The sequence below is a fragment of the Narcine bancroftii genome, chromosome 2, assembly GCF_036971445.1.
Source record: "Narcine bancroftii isolate sNarBan1 chromosome 2, sNarBan1.hap1, whole genome shotgun sequence".
In the NCBI taxonomy this organism is placed as follows: domain Eukaryota; kingdom Metazoa; phylum Chordata; class Chondrichthyes; order Torpediniformes; family Narcinidae; genus Narcine; species Narcine bancroftii.
The window spans coordinates 178,191,752-178,207,571 of NC_091470.1; the positions used below are offsets into that span (position 1 = coordinate 178,191,752).

The window sequence follows — 15,820 nt, forward strand, 5'->3', positions numbered from 1 at the left end:
TTTGCACTGACAGGCATCAGGTCCAGAGCCAAAGCAAACTCACTGAGAAATCTTTTTTTTGGAAAACCATCCCTGAAAAGCTCAGTCAGGCAATGAACCCAGATGTCTGGAACAGAACAATCGCATGTTGGCAGGAGAGATGGAACGGCTGGTGGAGGAGAACCACATGCGTGTTGGGAGGGGAAGGTTGTGCTTTCAAGCGCAGTCCCTGAATCACGTCATCGAGGTCACAGCCAGCGGCGTAATGATGGTGTCCAGCAAGCAGTTGCCGAGTAAACGGTGGCCAGGTCAGCAGGTCCTGCCTGCTCCAACAGTGATGGAGACAGGTAGCAGGGAAATGAGACTGCTGCATCCATCATGCCCACTAATCCCATTTTCCAGCTCTTGGCCCTTTGCCTTGGCAATTGAAGCGTCTGTCCAGACAGAACCGTAGAACATTACACCACAGGAAACAGGCTCTTCTAGTCTGTGCCAAACTATTATTCTGCCTTGTCCCACTGACCTGCACCAAGTCCTTGGCCCTCCATCCCCCTCCCATTCATGTACCTGTCCAAATACTTAAATGTTAAAATTGAGCCCGCATTCACCACCTCAGCTCATTCCACACTCCTACCACTCTCTGTAAAACATAGAACACCACAGCACAGTACAGGCCCTTTGGCCCTCGATGTTGTGCCAACCCATACCCTCGATGTTGTGCCAACCCATATATTCCTTAAAAACTAAACCCTCCCTGCCCCATAACCCTCTATTTCTCTTCCATCCATGAGCCTGAGTCTCTCAAATGCCCCTAATGTTCCAGCCTCCATCACCATCCCCCGCCAAGGCATTCCAGGCCCCCACAACTCTCTGTGTAAAAAAACATACCCCTGACGTCTCCCCTAAACTTCCCTCCCTTCTCTTTGTACAGACGCCCTCTGATGTTTGCTACTCCCACCGTGGGAAACAGGTGGTGGCCGTCCACCTTATCTACGCCTCTCAGAATCTTGTAGACCTCGATTAAGTAACCTCTCATCCTTCTTCACTCCAGTGAGAAAAGTCAACCTTGCCTCATAAGACTTATTTTCCAATCCAGGTAACATCCTAGTGAATCTCCTCTGCACCCTCTCTATAGCTTCCACATCCTTCCTGTAATGAGCTGACCAGAACTGAACACAATACTCCGAGTGTGGTCTCTCCAGAGATTTGTAGAGTTGCAACATGAACTCAATCCCCATCTAATGAAGCCCAGCATCCCATAGACCTTCTTAACTGTCCTATCAAATTTGAGGGATGTATGGATTTGGACCCCAAGGCCTTTCTGTTCATCCAAACTGTGTGAAGAAGTTCCCCTAAACTTTCTTCCCCCCCCCTTCACCTTTAACCCATGTCCTCTGGTTTGTATCTCACCTACCCTCAGTGGAAAGAGTCTACCTATATTTACTCTATCTATCCCCCTCATAATTATAAAACCTCTGTCAAATCTCCCCTAATTCTTCTGCACTCCAGCGAATAAAATCTTGACATGTTTAACCTTTCCCAGTAACTCAGTTCCTGAAGTTCTGGCAACATCCTAGTAAATCTTCTCTGTCCTCTTATTGATATTTTTTAATTGAAATTGATACTTCTTAATGTCACTACCTCAAACAGCACTGCAGGCAGCACATTGCGGATTCCAACCACCCTCCCCATGAAATCAATCACCATCTGGGTGAAAAAAATGACTTTCGTTCCCATAGCTCTCAGCTTAAACTTGTCCTCTGGTGTTTGACACCTCTGCTACAGGGAAGAGTTTCTTACCACCTGTCAAAGTAGGGGTTGTCTGTTTCGGACCAGGACGAACATCAGAACGTAAGAAACAGGAGCAGAGTGCACATTCCTAAATTTGTAGACAGTGTAAAGCCTGGAACAGGCAAATAATTGTAGCAGACAGCAGGACATAGACCAATCATCCCCTTGGCATCTATCCCAGTGACCACAGCAGATGCTTCACTTGCGCCCACAATTCGGCTGATTCTCCCTGTCAGGAAAAGGATAGTTTCGGCATTGGATTGTGACCAAACTAATGGTCATTTCAATGTCCAATACCTGGGAAGTCACGTGTTTTGTTTCCCCTACGCAAGGAAAAAGGGAGTTCTGATAACCATTTGTGGGAAAAGATATTTCTCTGGAAGAAGCTCGACCAGGATTCATGAGTTTTTGACAGTCTCCTTTGTGATTACTTCTGGGCATCAGTTTAAAAGTCTGCATTTCAAATGGATTTCTAAGACTGAACTTTGGGGAATTACTTTCCAGATGTGTGCCTAAGCTATAATGGTTTGGTTATCCCCCTCCACCCACACCCACACATTTGCACATAGTTGAGTTTGATTTGACTAATGTGTTATATTTTAGTAGTTATTAATAAATATAGTGTCTTAAAAGAAAAACAGTAACACGGCCTTGGTGAATTTCCATTGCTGCCTGTGCGCCATACCTACATATAAATAATCAGTGCAAAACAAATGACTTTCAATAGTGCAATCCTCTTGTGGTGTGCAGCCCCTAATTAGCCCCTAACCATCTGATAGCTGTTGGAAACGGTTCTTGAACCCAGAGGTGATAGTTTTCAGGCCTCTATACCTTCCGCCCGAAGGTAGTGGTGGTAAGAGGTTGTGACTGGGGTGATAGAGAGGGGGTGGGGGGCAGGGTCTGGCTTCTCAGTGACTTCATGTGGCATGGAACACCCTGGAGGTGATCTGATCTCAGGCTCAGCTCCAGCCCAATCCCCATCACCCCCAACTGCCGCTCAGTCCCAACAAAATCTGTTTCCCTCGACCCTGAATGCATGCAGCGATTCCTCCCAGATCTGATGCAGCCATCCAGCAGAGACAATGCAGAGAACTCCAAACAGACACAGTACAAATGACCAGTTCTATCACATTTTATTGCATGCGTGGTGTGAAATATTTAAGCAGACAATAAGGTTTATAAATATAAAACACGGAAATGCCGAAGGAACTCAGCCGGTCTCGCAGCGTCCATAGGAGGTAAGATCTATTGCAGATGTTTCGGGCCTGAGCCCTTCCTCAAGGAATAAGCAAAGAAAAGGAAGGCATCAGAATAATGACTGAAGACTGGCCAGGGGAGGAGTCCAGACCAACAAAAGACATTAATTGGATATAAAAGAAAAGATGAGAACTAATTTTGGGCAAGGAGACAGAGGGAAAGGGAAGAGAGAGAAAGCGCACCCGCACTGGGGAAAAGTAGGTGGCATTTAATTGAAACCAGAGGTTGATGTTAATGCCGTCCAGTTTGAGGGGGCCTAGAGAGATGAAGTGCTGTTCCTCCAATTTTCAGGTGGTCTCAGTCTAGCAGTGCGAGCCCATGGACGTGTCAGCAAGGGAATGGGGCGGGGAATTGAAGTGGGTGGCTACTGGGAGATCCACACTATTCTTTTGCTTTCCTTTCCTTCTACCTTGAGGAAGGGCTCAGGCCCGAAACGTCGGCGATATATCTTTACCTCTCATGGACACTGCGAGACCGGCTGAGTTCCTCCAGCATTTTGGTGTGTTTTTACTGTCATCACAGCGCCTGCAGACTTTTGTGTTTCACGTGGTTTATAAAAAAAATTATAAAAAGTATGGAATGTTGTGTGCTGGGAGCCAAAAACGGAAGCATAGACAGATAGAAAGTCAACCAGACGTATGGCCAGAGCATCCAATTTCATTGACCCAACCGCCATCCGGATGTTCCCATCAGCGAGGAGGGTATCCAATTCCCTATTAGAAGTGATTCGAGTTTCAGGGAGCGTGCACTACACTGGGCTCACCTCAGGCCCACTGCCTCCCAGGCTGGTTAATGACCATGAATTTTCCTGTTGGGGGAAGCCCAACATTTCATGCCCATCCAGGTCGCGGCAAGCCATCTCCTTGATCTGTTCTGATCTCATGCTGATGGCATTAACGTCGACTTCTCCGGTCTCTGCTAGCCCACTCCCCATTCTCCCTCCTTTCCCCACTAGGTACCTCACTAGGTGTGCAACTCCTACACGTTGAAGTATACCACTAGGTGTGCATTGCAATAACTCAACAGCATCAATAGGAAAAAGGCAATCAGCGTTTCAGGCATGACTCCTTCGTCGGGAACCCGATGATGAAACATTGATTGCCATTTACTTCCTGTGGACTCTGCAAAACCTTCTGAGTTTCTCCAGCACGTTACACTGGACCCCGGCACCTGCAAATTCTCGTTTAACGTGACTTGGTGTGAAGTGTCAGTGTGGCATGAAAGGGGTTGCCCCTGGCAGGATGGTCCCCCTGTCGAGGGCAGGTTCACACCCCTACATGAAAGGGGTTGCCCCTGGCAGGATGGCCCCTGGTCGAGGGCAATTGTCCTCTCCTTTCCCCTCACCACCTGCTGTTCCTAGGCCAGATTAAGCTAGCACTGTTGATAATTTAAAGGTAGACATACAGCACGGTATCAGGCCCTTCTGGCCCATGAGGCTCTGTCGCCCAATTACACCCAATTAACCTGCGACCTCAGTACGTTTTGAAGGGTGGGAGGAAACACACATAGACACTGGGAGAAAGTACAAACTCCTTATAGACAGGCAGGATTCGAATCCCGGTCACTGGGCTTACTGCCACGCTAACCAATACCACCCCTGATCTCTTCACAACAGGGATTCCCCTCACCGATATCACTTGGGGTGTATTTCGGCTGATGCCTTTTGAAATTTGCTGCCACCCTGGAGGATTTTGAAATGCTTCAAAGGCAACATTACTGAGCCCTTGAAGGGCAGACAAATGCAAAAATATTTTTGTGCACAGTATATCTCCCTGTATCTGTCACCTAATGGGATTGGTAGATGCCGGATAAGTGAATTTTCTGGTTGCTTGAGATTGCTGTTGTGTGAATGGTGAACTAACGGTGAGACGCGCCGATATTAAACGTATTTTTTTACCTATTTATTTTCCATCATCATTTTTGCCGATTGCTTGAATTCCAGACAACAGGGGTTTTGCTGCATTTTGTGTACATGACAATAAATGGAATCTTGAAGTCAAATCCTGGATCTAAGGGGAGCTCCGTCTTAGGGCAGCGTGGTCAGAGTGGATGGTGATGAGGTGGGGGGGGGGGGGGGGCTTCTCTTCATCCTCCCCTCTGCTGCAGTGTGGGAGGGGGAGCTAGAGCAGTAACTGTTCCTTCCTGGTGTCACCTCAAGGTTCACCATTTGCAGCGGGATCAGGAAGGCATGCTTGCCTTACACCCAAGCCAATCCCTCGAGACCCCAACCAGCTGCCGGATTGAAAGTCACATCCCCTCGACCTCTCGCATCTGCAGGCGTTGGCTGTGTTCAGGAAAATTTGCAGGAAGTCCGTCCTTCTGCCGGCTTGTGGGATGAGATTTGACACCCCCCCCCTCCCCTGATCAACATCAGCAAAGCAAATCAAAACGGATCAGCATGGTTAGTGTAGTGCAGTGGTTCACGCAATGTTGTTACAGCGCCAGCAACTGGGGATCGAACCCTGCACTGTCTGTAAGGAGTTTCTATGTTCTCCCCATGTCTGTGCGGGTTTTCTTGCGCTCTTCGAAACGTACCGGAGGTGGGGGTGGGTTGTAGGTTAATTGGGTGTAGAGTCGTGCGCCAAACATCCATTTGGGCAACGTCTGACCCCATATACATCCAACCCAGGAAGGATTCTAGCCCTAAACATTGAACTGACGGTATTGGTGTACCGTGAGTGTTTCCTGCATTTGTTATTACAGGGCTACTCGGTATTGTAACATTCACCCTGCAGGCGTGAATTTGTCTTTGAAAGATGGGGTTCGGTCAGTGTTTGTTTATACACTATACAAGTTAACAAACATGCTGCCGAAAATTTTATTGATCAAGCCACTGGTAGTTTACTTTACAGACCTACTGCTTTGTCATAACTACACTGAAATTCTTCCACCATATTAGCTGAACCTGTCTGTCAAATATTCATTTACAAAACTTTTACAATGACGCAGTAATGTATTAGATCTGATATTGTATATAATACGGTGTTCACACCACGTCCACATCGCATTTCGCAGAACAGATCGTGGTCGTTAAGCAATGCAGGATTGTAATTGGGCGGCACAGGCTCATGGGCCGGAAGGGCCCGTTACTATGTTGTATGTCTGAAATTAAAAAATCAAATGCAACAAACACAGGAAGCCACAAAACCCTTCCTTGGTTTAGTGTGAATAAAAACCCGTCAGCACCATGATGCAGTGCGGAGACCCCACCCTTCTGCACCCCCCTTGGCCTGGCTGAGAACTGTATCCTACACCACATCCAGGGTAGCCTTTCCTCACTGCCTGCGAGATTCCGGACTGATCCGAGAGGCTAGTGGTAGGTGGATAATCGTGGGCGTCATAAGGAATTTCAGGAAGAAATGATCACGGCTGGAAGAAGCAGTCTGGAGTCCACTGGCACTGAGACCACTGCACGAAGGCCCGCCACTGTGAGGGTTCAGGTGCCACCCCCCCCACCCCCTTCTTGGGGAGTTACGGAGTAGTGATGCTGGAGCTGTGCGGAGGAACCGTCATCGGAGGCAGGAACAGGGACTTGAGCTTCCCCGACATGGCCGCTATCTCAGGGTCCTGACCCTCGTAGGCCTTGACAATGCGAGCAAACTTCAGCACACCTTTAAGGGCACAAAGAGAACACCTTCAGTCACGCATTCCTGCAACTCCCGGTGACCTGAGCAGTGAGCGGCGTGCTTCTGTCCAGACTTCTTCCAGGGGCCGAGAGAGAAGCACAAGCTCAGTCTGTGTTCCCTTGGGACTAAGGTGCACCTCATCCACAATACAGCGCATGCTAGGAGGACTCTGTGTGGGCAGTTCCACTCAAGGGGACACATTAGAACCGGAGGGATGTCGAAAGGAGACGGGAAGTCTTGTTGGATGCCAAGGCTGTGGATGCTCAGGGCACTTTCAAGATGAACTTTCCTGGGCTCAGGCAGAGTGGAGCAAAGTCAGTGATGAGGGAGAGAGGTGCACCATGCTGGAAGTGAGCTCGAGGGGAGACTGGTCTCCATTCATTCCATTGTGGGGGGGGGAAGGGGGGGGGGGGGGAAAAGAGGAGGGAGGGAGAAGGGAAAGAGAGGGAGAGAAAGAGAGTAAGGGAGAGAGAGAGACACACACAGACAGACACCCCCCCCCCCCCACCCACCCACAGACTGGTGTTGTCTAAAGGGCATTTGTCTGTTTTCCTTGTTCGCAGATGCTCCGGTTTCCTGTCACATTCCAAGGCCTTAGTTGGTGGGTATCTGGCTGGTGTAAATTGGCCTGAGCGTTTCGGTGACGGGTTGAACATGGGCAAGATTGGGGGGGGGAATGGTAAAATTAGAGCCACAGGCTGTCCCGTGTTTACAGGCTCAAGTCGTCAACTTTATCTAGGTCGGAAAGTACCCCCTTAACCGCTTGGCAATATCAGTGTGCGTGCAATTGTCATGAAAGGCATCAAAAGCACAAACGACTGATGAGAAAGAACAATCAGCAAATACTGGAAAGGGAGAGAAAAACTAGTTCTGCCACTTATACAAACAAATGAACAGACATTGGCTTTTTGAATTTAATAACATTATGTGAGCATACCCTTCTCCCTCTCTGCCCCTGCCTTCCTCTCACTCTCTCCCCCTCCTTCACCCTCCCTCCCCCTCTCCCTATATGGCTCCACGTTACCACTCAATCTGCTCCTTTTCCACAAAATGTGTTCCCATTCTCCCCCAGTTAATTATGATCATTAATGATCTGCCAGTGGGATGTGTTACTCAAGGTGTTCTGGAGGTAAAGTCTCTGGCCTCCAACGCCAACCCACTGGGGAATCGTGTAGAAACATCTGTGGTAAAAGCGTGTGTCTGTAGACTAGAGCAAGTCGCAAGCTGGACAACGTTGGACAATATCCAAGGCATAACTAGAGGGCTGCAAAATTAAAAACTCCATGAGAAAGGCACGCTGGCCTTCAGCACTCAGGGCATTTGCAGCAGGAATGGCCATGGTACCATTCAACAAGTCGGAGAGGCTGCCTGGTGCAGTTCTCGAAACCCCACTCTCGGGAAAGTATCGTTTATCTGGGAGGCGTAGAGGCTTAGAAAATCTTGAAGGGAATATTCAATGAGGGACAAAAGAGACAGGGAATTGAAGGAAATCAGGTCATTTTTTTTCCCAGCAAGGAAGGGGAACCTAGTAGGTGCAGATTTTAGATGAGGGGGACAGATTTAAAAGGTACAGTAGAAGTCCAAAAATCTGGATGCCAGACATCCGGTCTTTTCGAAACCTCTAATTTAGCGGGCTTTTGTGTATTTGCGTGTGAGCACCACACGGCAACAAACCACCACTTTACTTTTCTTTAAAACTACTAGTTTTGATAAATGAACCGTACTGTAATTGCCAATGAATAAACTCTCAAAATTTACCTGCTCATCTCTTCTTTATTCCTCCTTAAATATGAATCTAAAAAGTACTGGCCGAGAATCTGGAAAATCCGGACCGACCCCATCCCCGACCAATCAGGATTCTCGGACTTCTACCAGAGGTGCACCTTATTCCACGGAGGATGATGGGTACGTGGAATAGGCTACCCCAGGAATTGGGTCTGTGCCCTTCATCAGAGAGAAAATGGTATGGACTCGGGAGAATGGCGAGCCGAGTCACAGCACTGCTCCACAGGGTCCTACCGCCTGGTCCTAAAACCAATGGCTCCGAACGTTCTTTAAATCGCTTGCTAAAGGAGCTGACGGTGTTTTTCTTTTAAATTCTGGCAACCACGGAGGTCTATGCCTAAGATGGCATTGCCGGTGCTGGGTATAGTGTAATGTTTACAAAACATGTTGACAGGTTCATAAATGTGAAAGGGTTTGAAGGATTATGGGCCCACCAATACAGGGAAATGGGACTAACAGGTCGCATAGACAAGGTTAGCTAATGGGTCCGTAACCATGCTGTCGAACTCCTTGACTCTACAACTGGACACAGTACTCCAGGTGTGGTCTCACCAGTACCTTCCTTATACAGTTGGCGATGGAGGCCAAAACCTTTACCTCCAGAACACCTTGGGCAACACATCCCATCGGTGGATCACTAATGATCAGGATTAACTGAGCAAACATGTTTTATACAAAGAAAAAAGATTCATCAGTAACATAGAGACTGCTTTCTTAAGACATTGCCTTAATCTGATTTATTTTAAATTACTTTGATTTAAGAGAGACAGATGTAAAGAGAATTGAGGGAGCAAATTGAGCAGGTCGGGGGTACTTGGCAGGACAAAAACATGATCTGGGGAGGTGTTGAGGGAGGGTGGCTCCAGCACTGTTTTATCTGTGCACTTACCTTCCCCATCATTGCTGAATCCGTACGACTTGATGACATCTTGCTGGATCTGGGTGGCCACAGGCAACACGAATTGCAGCATCTTGCCCATGTCGTTGCAGGCGTTGTCCCGGGCTTCTTCCAGCCTCATAGCATTCTCCGGGGAGTTGAAGGCCTTGATCACTTCAGCGAGAACCACTGGGTGAAGGAGAGGGGCAACTGTGTCAGGGTGGAGCAGGCAGAGGACACAGTCCCAGATGCCCGATCTAAGGTCGTATTACACAAAAGTGGTGGAAGAACTCAGCAGGACTCGTGGCATCCAATGGAACTAAGTCAGTTGACATAACAGGCCTGAGGAAAGATTGGCAGCAATGCTGCCGGTGCAGACCCGGAGAGAGCGGGGAGCAGAAACACAGCACTGCTCCACATGGTCCCACCACCCAGCTCTGATACCAATGGCTTTAAACAGCCTGTTTAAGGAGCCGTTGGTGTTTTAAAAAAAATTCTGGCAACCACAGAGGTCTGTACCCCAGATGGCCACACCTGTGCTTGGCAGCGGCCATGAGGGGTTGCAGACCCTGGGACAGGGCACCAGAAAACAGAGACCACCCTCCCTCTCCCGCCAGCAGGGAAGGTGACCATGGCAGCAAACGAGTGAGCAGCTCAGAGGGTGAAGGACCCACACAAACTGCGGACGGTTGGGGACTTGCGGTTGAAGGACCCGCACGGGCTGCTGGAGACAGGCTCATTGGAGCCAGGATTCGAGAGGGTGCTGTGGACAAAGAAGGGCTCACGAAAGGCCTCGGGCGCTGACCTGATTGTGTCGGAGGATCAGGTCAGTGGTATAAAATCCCACAGTCTCGAGGGGTTGCAGAGTCCGGGGACGCAGATGACTGGTGCAGGGCACCAGAAAATGGGGAGGCCACCCCCCTCCATTTGAGAAGCAGAGGAGACGATCCACGGGACGGTGACCATGGCGGCAGGCCAGCGAAGGGCTCCGAGGCTGAAGAACACACAGGCTGTGGTATCGGTGATGGAGAAAGAGGTATAGGTGCCACACGGTTCAGGAACAGCTGCTGCCCCTCCACCATCAGGCTCCTCAACGACAAACTCAAACAGGGACTCATTTAAGGGCTGACTGGGTTCCGCCTTTGTACTGCAGTCAGTTAGTTTATTTATTTCCACGGCCAATAAGAAGTGGTTCAGCCTGGCCCTGAGGCACAGGAGCCTCAGGGTCTATCATGTGAGCCCGGGTGTGGAGACGGCCCTGCTCCACTAAGCCCCGGGTGACCCACTAGGCCCCGGGTAACCTACTAGGCCCCAGGTGATCAACTAAGCCCCGGGTGAGGCCCGGGTGACCCACTAGGCCCCGGGTGAGGCCCGGGTGACCCACTAGGCCCCGGGTGAGGTCCGGGTGACCCACTAGGCGCCGGGTGACCCATTAGGCCTCCACCCGGCCCTGAGCCCTCACCTCAGCCTCCCTCCCCGGGCCCCGTCCCGAGGCCTAGCTGGGGGCCCGGCCACTCACCTTTGGCCTGCTCCACGGTCAGGCCCGGCGGCTGCGGGGCAGCTGCCATGTCCTTCCGCCCCAGCTCCCCTCCTCCTCTCGGTCACAAACGGCTGCACAGAGCACCGGCGTCAGGGCACTGAGGCGGGAGGACCTGGCGGACAGCGCCGCTGCTCGACCGGAGGACCACGTCTGGGAGGACAGTGCCGCTGGGCTGTGGGAAGACCCGCGCTACAGCGCCGCCGCCGCACAGTCGGAGGGCCTGGGGTGGGGGGGGACCGCAACGCCGCACGGTTGGAGGACCCTGGGGACAGCGCCCCTTCAGGAATGGTTGGAGGACCTGACGGACATCGCCCCTGCTCGGTTGGAGGACCTTGGAGTTAGCGCCCCCTCATGGTCAGAGCACCTGGGCAAACACATTAAACGCAGCCCAGGGCAACACAGGCAAACACATTAAACGCAGCCCAGGGCAACATGGGCAAATACATAAACGCAGCCCAGGTCAGCACGGGCAAATAAATTAAACGCAGCCCAGGACATCGCAGTCAAACACATTAAACGCAGCCCAGGGCAACATGGGCAAATACATTAAACACAGTCCAGGAAAGCACGGGCAAACACATTAAACACAGTCCAGGACGTTGAGGGCAAAACCCTCCCCACTATCGAGAACATCTACGGGGAATGCTGCCGTTGGAGAGCAGCGGCGATTGTCAAGGATCTATATCACCCAGCACACGCTCTGTTCTTGCTGCTGCCACCAGGAAAGGGGTATCGGGGCCACAAGACTCCCGCCCACCAGGTTCAGGAACAGCCGTCCCCCCTCTCCCCGTTTGCTGTGGTGCCCTCCCTCCCTTATCCACCTATTATCTCCTCCCTGTGGGACCATGTTCCTCCTCCCACCATTTTGTTCGGGCGCCTGCCGACATTTTGCTCATCCCTTGATGAAGGGCACAAGCCTGTAATGTTGGCCTGTATCTTTATCTTTGCTCCATAAAGTTCACTGTTTGCCCTGCTGCGTTTCTTCATGCTCGGTCGATCTTGCTGGAATGATTCAATCATTCCAAGGTTGAATTAGAAAAGGGAACAATTTTCAGGTTTGAATTGTTACACCTCAGAGTCAACTGATTTAAACATTTCCACCTTCATCCTAATTGGAGCAGTCAAACTGGGAACGTAACCAGTCCTGTACTGTAAATAAAATGGCAGTACTGCTGCCAGAGCAGACCCATGGAGAGCAGGGAACAGAGACATAGCGCTGCCCCACAGGGTCCAACTGCCGACAGCGCCTACAGGCTTTAAACGGCCTGTTAAAGGAGCCCGCGATGGTTTTATTCTAAAATACCGCGACCATGAGGTCTGGGCCCAAGATGGCAGTGCCTGCAGCCTCGAGGGGGTTGCAGACTCCGGGGAAGAAGAGGTGACGACCCATGGGACGGTGCCAGCGCAGCGGAACGGGGGAGGGGGAGAGTGCGGCTGAAGAACACACAAGCGGCGGGGCTGTTGGTGACCCGAGTCGAGGAACCTGTGGACCCCAGTGGGCTGCTGGGGACCGGCTCGAGATGGGCTGAGGGGGAACCAGGATGCGACAGGGCGATGAAGGTTCCCGACCGTGCCGGAGGTTCCGATCTGGAACTCGGGCTGGCGGTGGTTTAGACTGGACTCTGTGAGGCTGCAGGGACTGGAAACACTCAGGGGACCCTGGGGTGGGTGGGGGGCTCATACTCTGACTACAAGGGGCGCCGGGCAATTTCTAGTGATGGCGAATCTTTACAGCAGACGGACAATTTTGTAAAGTCCAAAATTCCGGTTGTCAGCAATTCGGACAACCCAAGAAAACTCAAACATTAAAAATTCAATGGGCTTTGCGTGTGACCAGCCCAGCGGTAACAAGAGATCGGCCCTGTTGATTTATTTTTCTTTAAAATTGCCGTTGTGAGAAATGAGGTGCGCTGTATTTACCAGTGAATCAACATCTTGTCTTTATTCCTCCTTAAGTCCAGAAACTCCAAGCCGATCCAATCACCGAACCGCCCGGATTTTCGGGCCTTGACCTGTTTTATTACATGACAATAACGGAATCTTTAATCTTGAACATGAGAGGGAAATAAAGAAATATTCAACGCCCATTTTATTTGTAGGACAAAAATAATTTTAAAACTGCCGGTAACAGCATAGGTTTGGAGCAGGCCTGTTCTGCAAAGTATCACTGGATAATCACTTTGATCAGGTGGTAACTACTGGACGCCTTCTTGATAAAGTTATCTTTGGCAGGACTTCCAGTCTGGACGGTTATGGTGTCAGCAGGGATGGATGCTCCTTCCTGTAGCTCGTTACACCTGATAGGTGAAAAAGAGAGACTCCACGTGAGAACCAAGAGCCAATATTATATGGGCGAGGTGCAGCCACTCATGGCAGCCAATGTACACACAGGTGATGACCCACTGACTGCCACATGGGCAAGTCAGTTTAACACCGACCAAAATGTCCCACCCACTCTGGTCCCTCCCAAATCCGTCCCATCCATGGATCCATCCAAATTTTTCTGAAATGTTGCAAGTACCTGCCTTAACCACTCCCTCCGGAAGCCCGTTCCACAGTGGTATTGTGTGTACAACCCTCATGTTCCCAATCAGGAGTTGAACGGCGATTTACTTGCACCTGGTGTGTTGTGATTTATGTATTATTCCAGGTTGGGGGCAGGTAAGGTCGGGCCTGGTGCCTTGCTCACCCAGGGACAGTGCATGCGTAATCCATTGCCTCTCCTTTCTCAGTGTAGTGGCCGCGTGGCTAGCCAGGCAGGAGATCACTGCAAATGGCCTCTACTACATCACTGCGGCTGTAGCGACACTTTCTTGTCGGTGTCCCCCCCCCCATCCCCTCACCCCGTCTTCACTGAGTTTGCTATGTCATGGCGCAACCGAGAGTCCGGCGGTGTAACTGGACGGGTGGGCTGGGCTCGTTCACCTCGGTTGGCGGCCAGACTAAGGGAAGGACAATTCTGATTTCAAACCCAGGCAGATGGGTCTCGTTAGTCTGGTCAGGCCACCCATTCAGAAGGTCACTCTGACGTAACACCTATGACCCGGGTCCCGGCTGTCACCATCCCAGCGAGCTGGGCCGTGGCAGATAAACCCTGGGTGTACAGGGTGGAGGCAGTATTCCACACACTGTTCTCCACCTAAAAAATCCCACTGTGCGGGTTCGAAGGGCAGGCTTACATCTACAACCCTTCCTAAATCTACATCCACGAAGCCAAGCCATGGTTCTGGGTTGGCCTGCGAGTGTGAGCCCTCTTGTGAATCCCCCTGTGTGTAAGTAAAGTCCACTGATCATTGATAGCACGTGCCTCGACTTGGTTTTCTTTGAACCCATTGAGGTCGGAGACTCTGCAGTAGAACGGCCCCCACAGGTGAAATGGAAGGACCGTTTGGAGCCCCGAATAGTGAAGGGACCTCATGAGATCAGGTTTCCATAGGGGGGGGGGATTAATTGGGTGGTACAGACTTGTTATCGTGCTGTATGTCTAAATTAAACTAAAATAAAAATTAAACTCCTCTGGTTATCCCAGACAATAAGGGGCTGGATAAGGGAATGGCCACACATTCAGGTCTGTTGAGGAAAGCTCCCGTGTCCAACTCTGACTGTGAACCGTCCCCCCATGCATCTGCAAATTAAACCACCCACCTCACCCTCCGCCTTTTCGGTTGCAGAAGGGGCCGTCTCCACATCCATTGCCGTTCTCTCCTCGAGATCCTCCAGAGGTTTCCTGAAAGAGTTGGACATTGGCCAGATATTGGAGGCGTTGCAACGTGTGGTTCCCCTCTCCCACCGTCACCCGCGCAGTACACACGATTCCTCAGGCCTCTCTCCCAGATCCTCCGACCTCCAGTGTCCGGACTCTGGGTGAAGTCTGCACCTTGGCTTCACTCACACTTGGACGGTCAGGCTGCATTGGGAAGTTTTGTTTGAACCTGCACAGACAGGATGGACCAAGCAGCCTCCCGGCAGATTCCGGTGCAATTCTGGTTGAGGAGTGGCACCCTGAGATGGGGGGTGGTCTCCCCGAGGTGGGAAGTGGGTCCCTGAGGTGGGGGGGTAGATCCCCAGGTAAAGGTTATTCTCCCTCAGGTTGGGGGTGGTTTCCCTCAGGTTTGGGGTGGCCTCCCTGAGGTGAGAGGTGGTTTCCCTGAGGTGAAGGGTAGGTCCCTGAGGTGGGGGGGGGTGATCCTGAGGTGGGATTTGAGATCACCAGGTGAAGGTTAGTCTTCTTGAGGTGGGGTAATGTGGGGGGGGGGGAGTTACCCCGAGGAGGGGGTGATCAGGGAGGGGGAGCTGAGATCCCAAGGGGAGGGGAGTGACCCCGAGTGGGAGGGAAGGGGCTTAGGGGAGGGTGTGACCCTGTGGGAGGGGTGGTGCAGAGGGGAGGGGAGGATGGTCCACACCAATGACCTGGTTTGACTTACAACGCAGACAGGGTCAAGGACCAGACGCGGGGAGCTGCAGTGGGCCGTCTGGTCCGGGAATCGTGACCACCTCCCCATATGTGGAGAAGGGCTCACACCAACGCAGGAGGGAGCAGGGTCAGAGTGTGTGACAGGAAGGGACGGGGAGGGCGGTGCCGACTGGCAGAAGTGGTGGGGTCTGTCTGAACCATTCTCCAGGTCCGAGGGAAGGTGGAAAGTTCACTCACTTCTCTTTCTCCTTCCGATAGTAGCTCATGTAATATGCGATGAACATGAAGAATATGACAAGGGTGAGTGTTGCAATGATCCCAATAACCATCCCTGCCTTGTTCAGTCGCTTCTTATTCCCTCCGAGATGAGCTGTAAACAAAATTCACAACCATTTCAGGGGCCATACAACAGTACACGCCCTTCAGCCCTACCCACATCTACCTACCAAAAGAATGTGGCTCAGCCTGGCCTATCTCCCCAGCCTTGCACCTTCTGACGTTTCTGACATCTTCCTGCTTCGAACAAAGACACCACACAGCACAGTACCAGC

The 15,820-nt window shown here is 51.2% G+C and overlaps 2 protein-coding genes across 4 annotated transcripts in view; both read right to left on the minus strand.

Moving 5' to 3' along the window:
• Positions 1-5,831: 5,831 nt before the first annotated feature.
• Positions 5,832-11,088, minus strand: grcc10 (gene rich cluster, C10 gene). Its single transcript, XM_069919225.1, has 3 exons — positions 10,835-11,088; positions 9,328-9,504; positions 5,832-6,638 (listed from the first exon to the last, which is right to left on the minus strand). The coding sequence occupies exons 1-3, from the start codon at positions 10,881-10,883 to the stop codon at positions 6,499-6,501; spliced, it is 366 nt and encodes a 121-aa protein (XP_069775326.1). The 5' UTR covers positions 10,884-11,088; the 3' UTR covers positions 5,832-6,498.
• Positions 11,089-12,926: 1,838 nt separating this feature from the next.
• LOC138754651 (CD166 antigen-like) overlaps positions 12,927-15,820 on the minus strand; it is a 32,144-nt gene continuing 29,250 nt past the window's right edge. For all 3 annotated transcript variants that reach the window (XM_069919235.1, XM_069919234.1, XM_069919233.1), the window contains 3 exons: positions 15,507-15,639; positions 14,501-14,582; positions 12,927-13,152 (listed from right to left, as the gene is read on the minus strand). In XM_069919235.1, the coding sequence (XP_069775336.1) occupies positions 13,147-13,152; positions 14,501-14,582; positions 15,507-15,639 (221 nt within the window). In that variant the 3' untranslated portion in view covers positions 12,927-13,146. The remainder of the gene's footprint in view (positions 13,153-14,500; positions 14,583-15,506; positions 15,640-15,820) is intronic.

Bases quoted from the DNA above. Each gene is read 5' to 3' on its own strand.
- grcc10 (XM_069919225.1), bottom strand. From the start codon at position 10,883: ATGGCAGCTGCCCCGCAGCCGCCGGGCCTGACCGTGGAGCAGGCCAAA. The intron at 9,505-10,834 runs GTGAGTGGCCGG...TCCTTCACCCAG, and splicing joins GACCGTGGAGCAGGCCAAAG to TGGTTCTCGCTGAAGTGATC. The intron at 6,639-9,327 runs GTAAGTGCACAG...GTGCCCTTAAAG, and splicing joins ATTCAGCAATGATGGGGAAG to GTGTGCTGAAGTTTGCTCGC.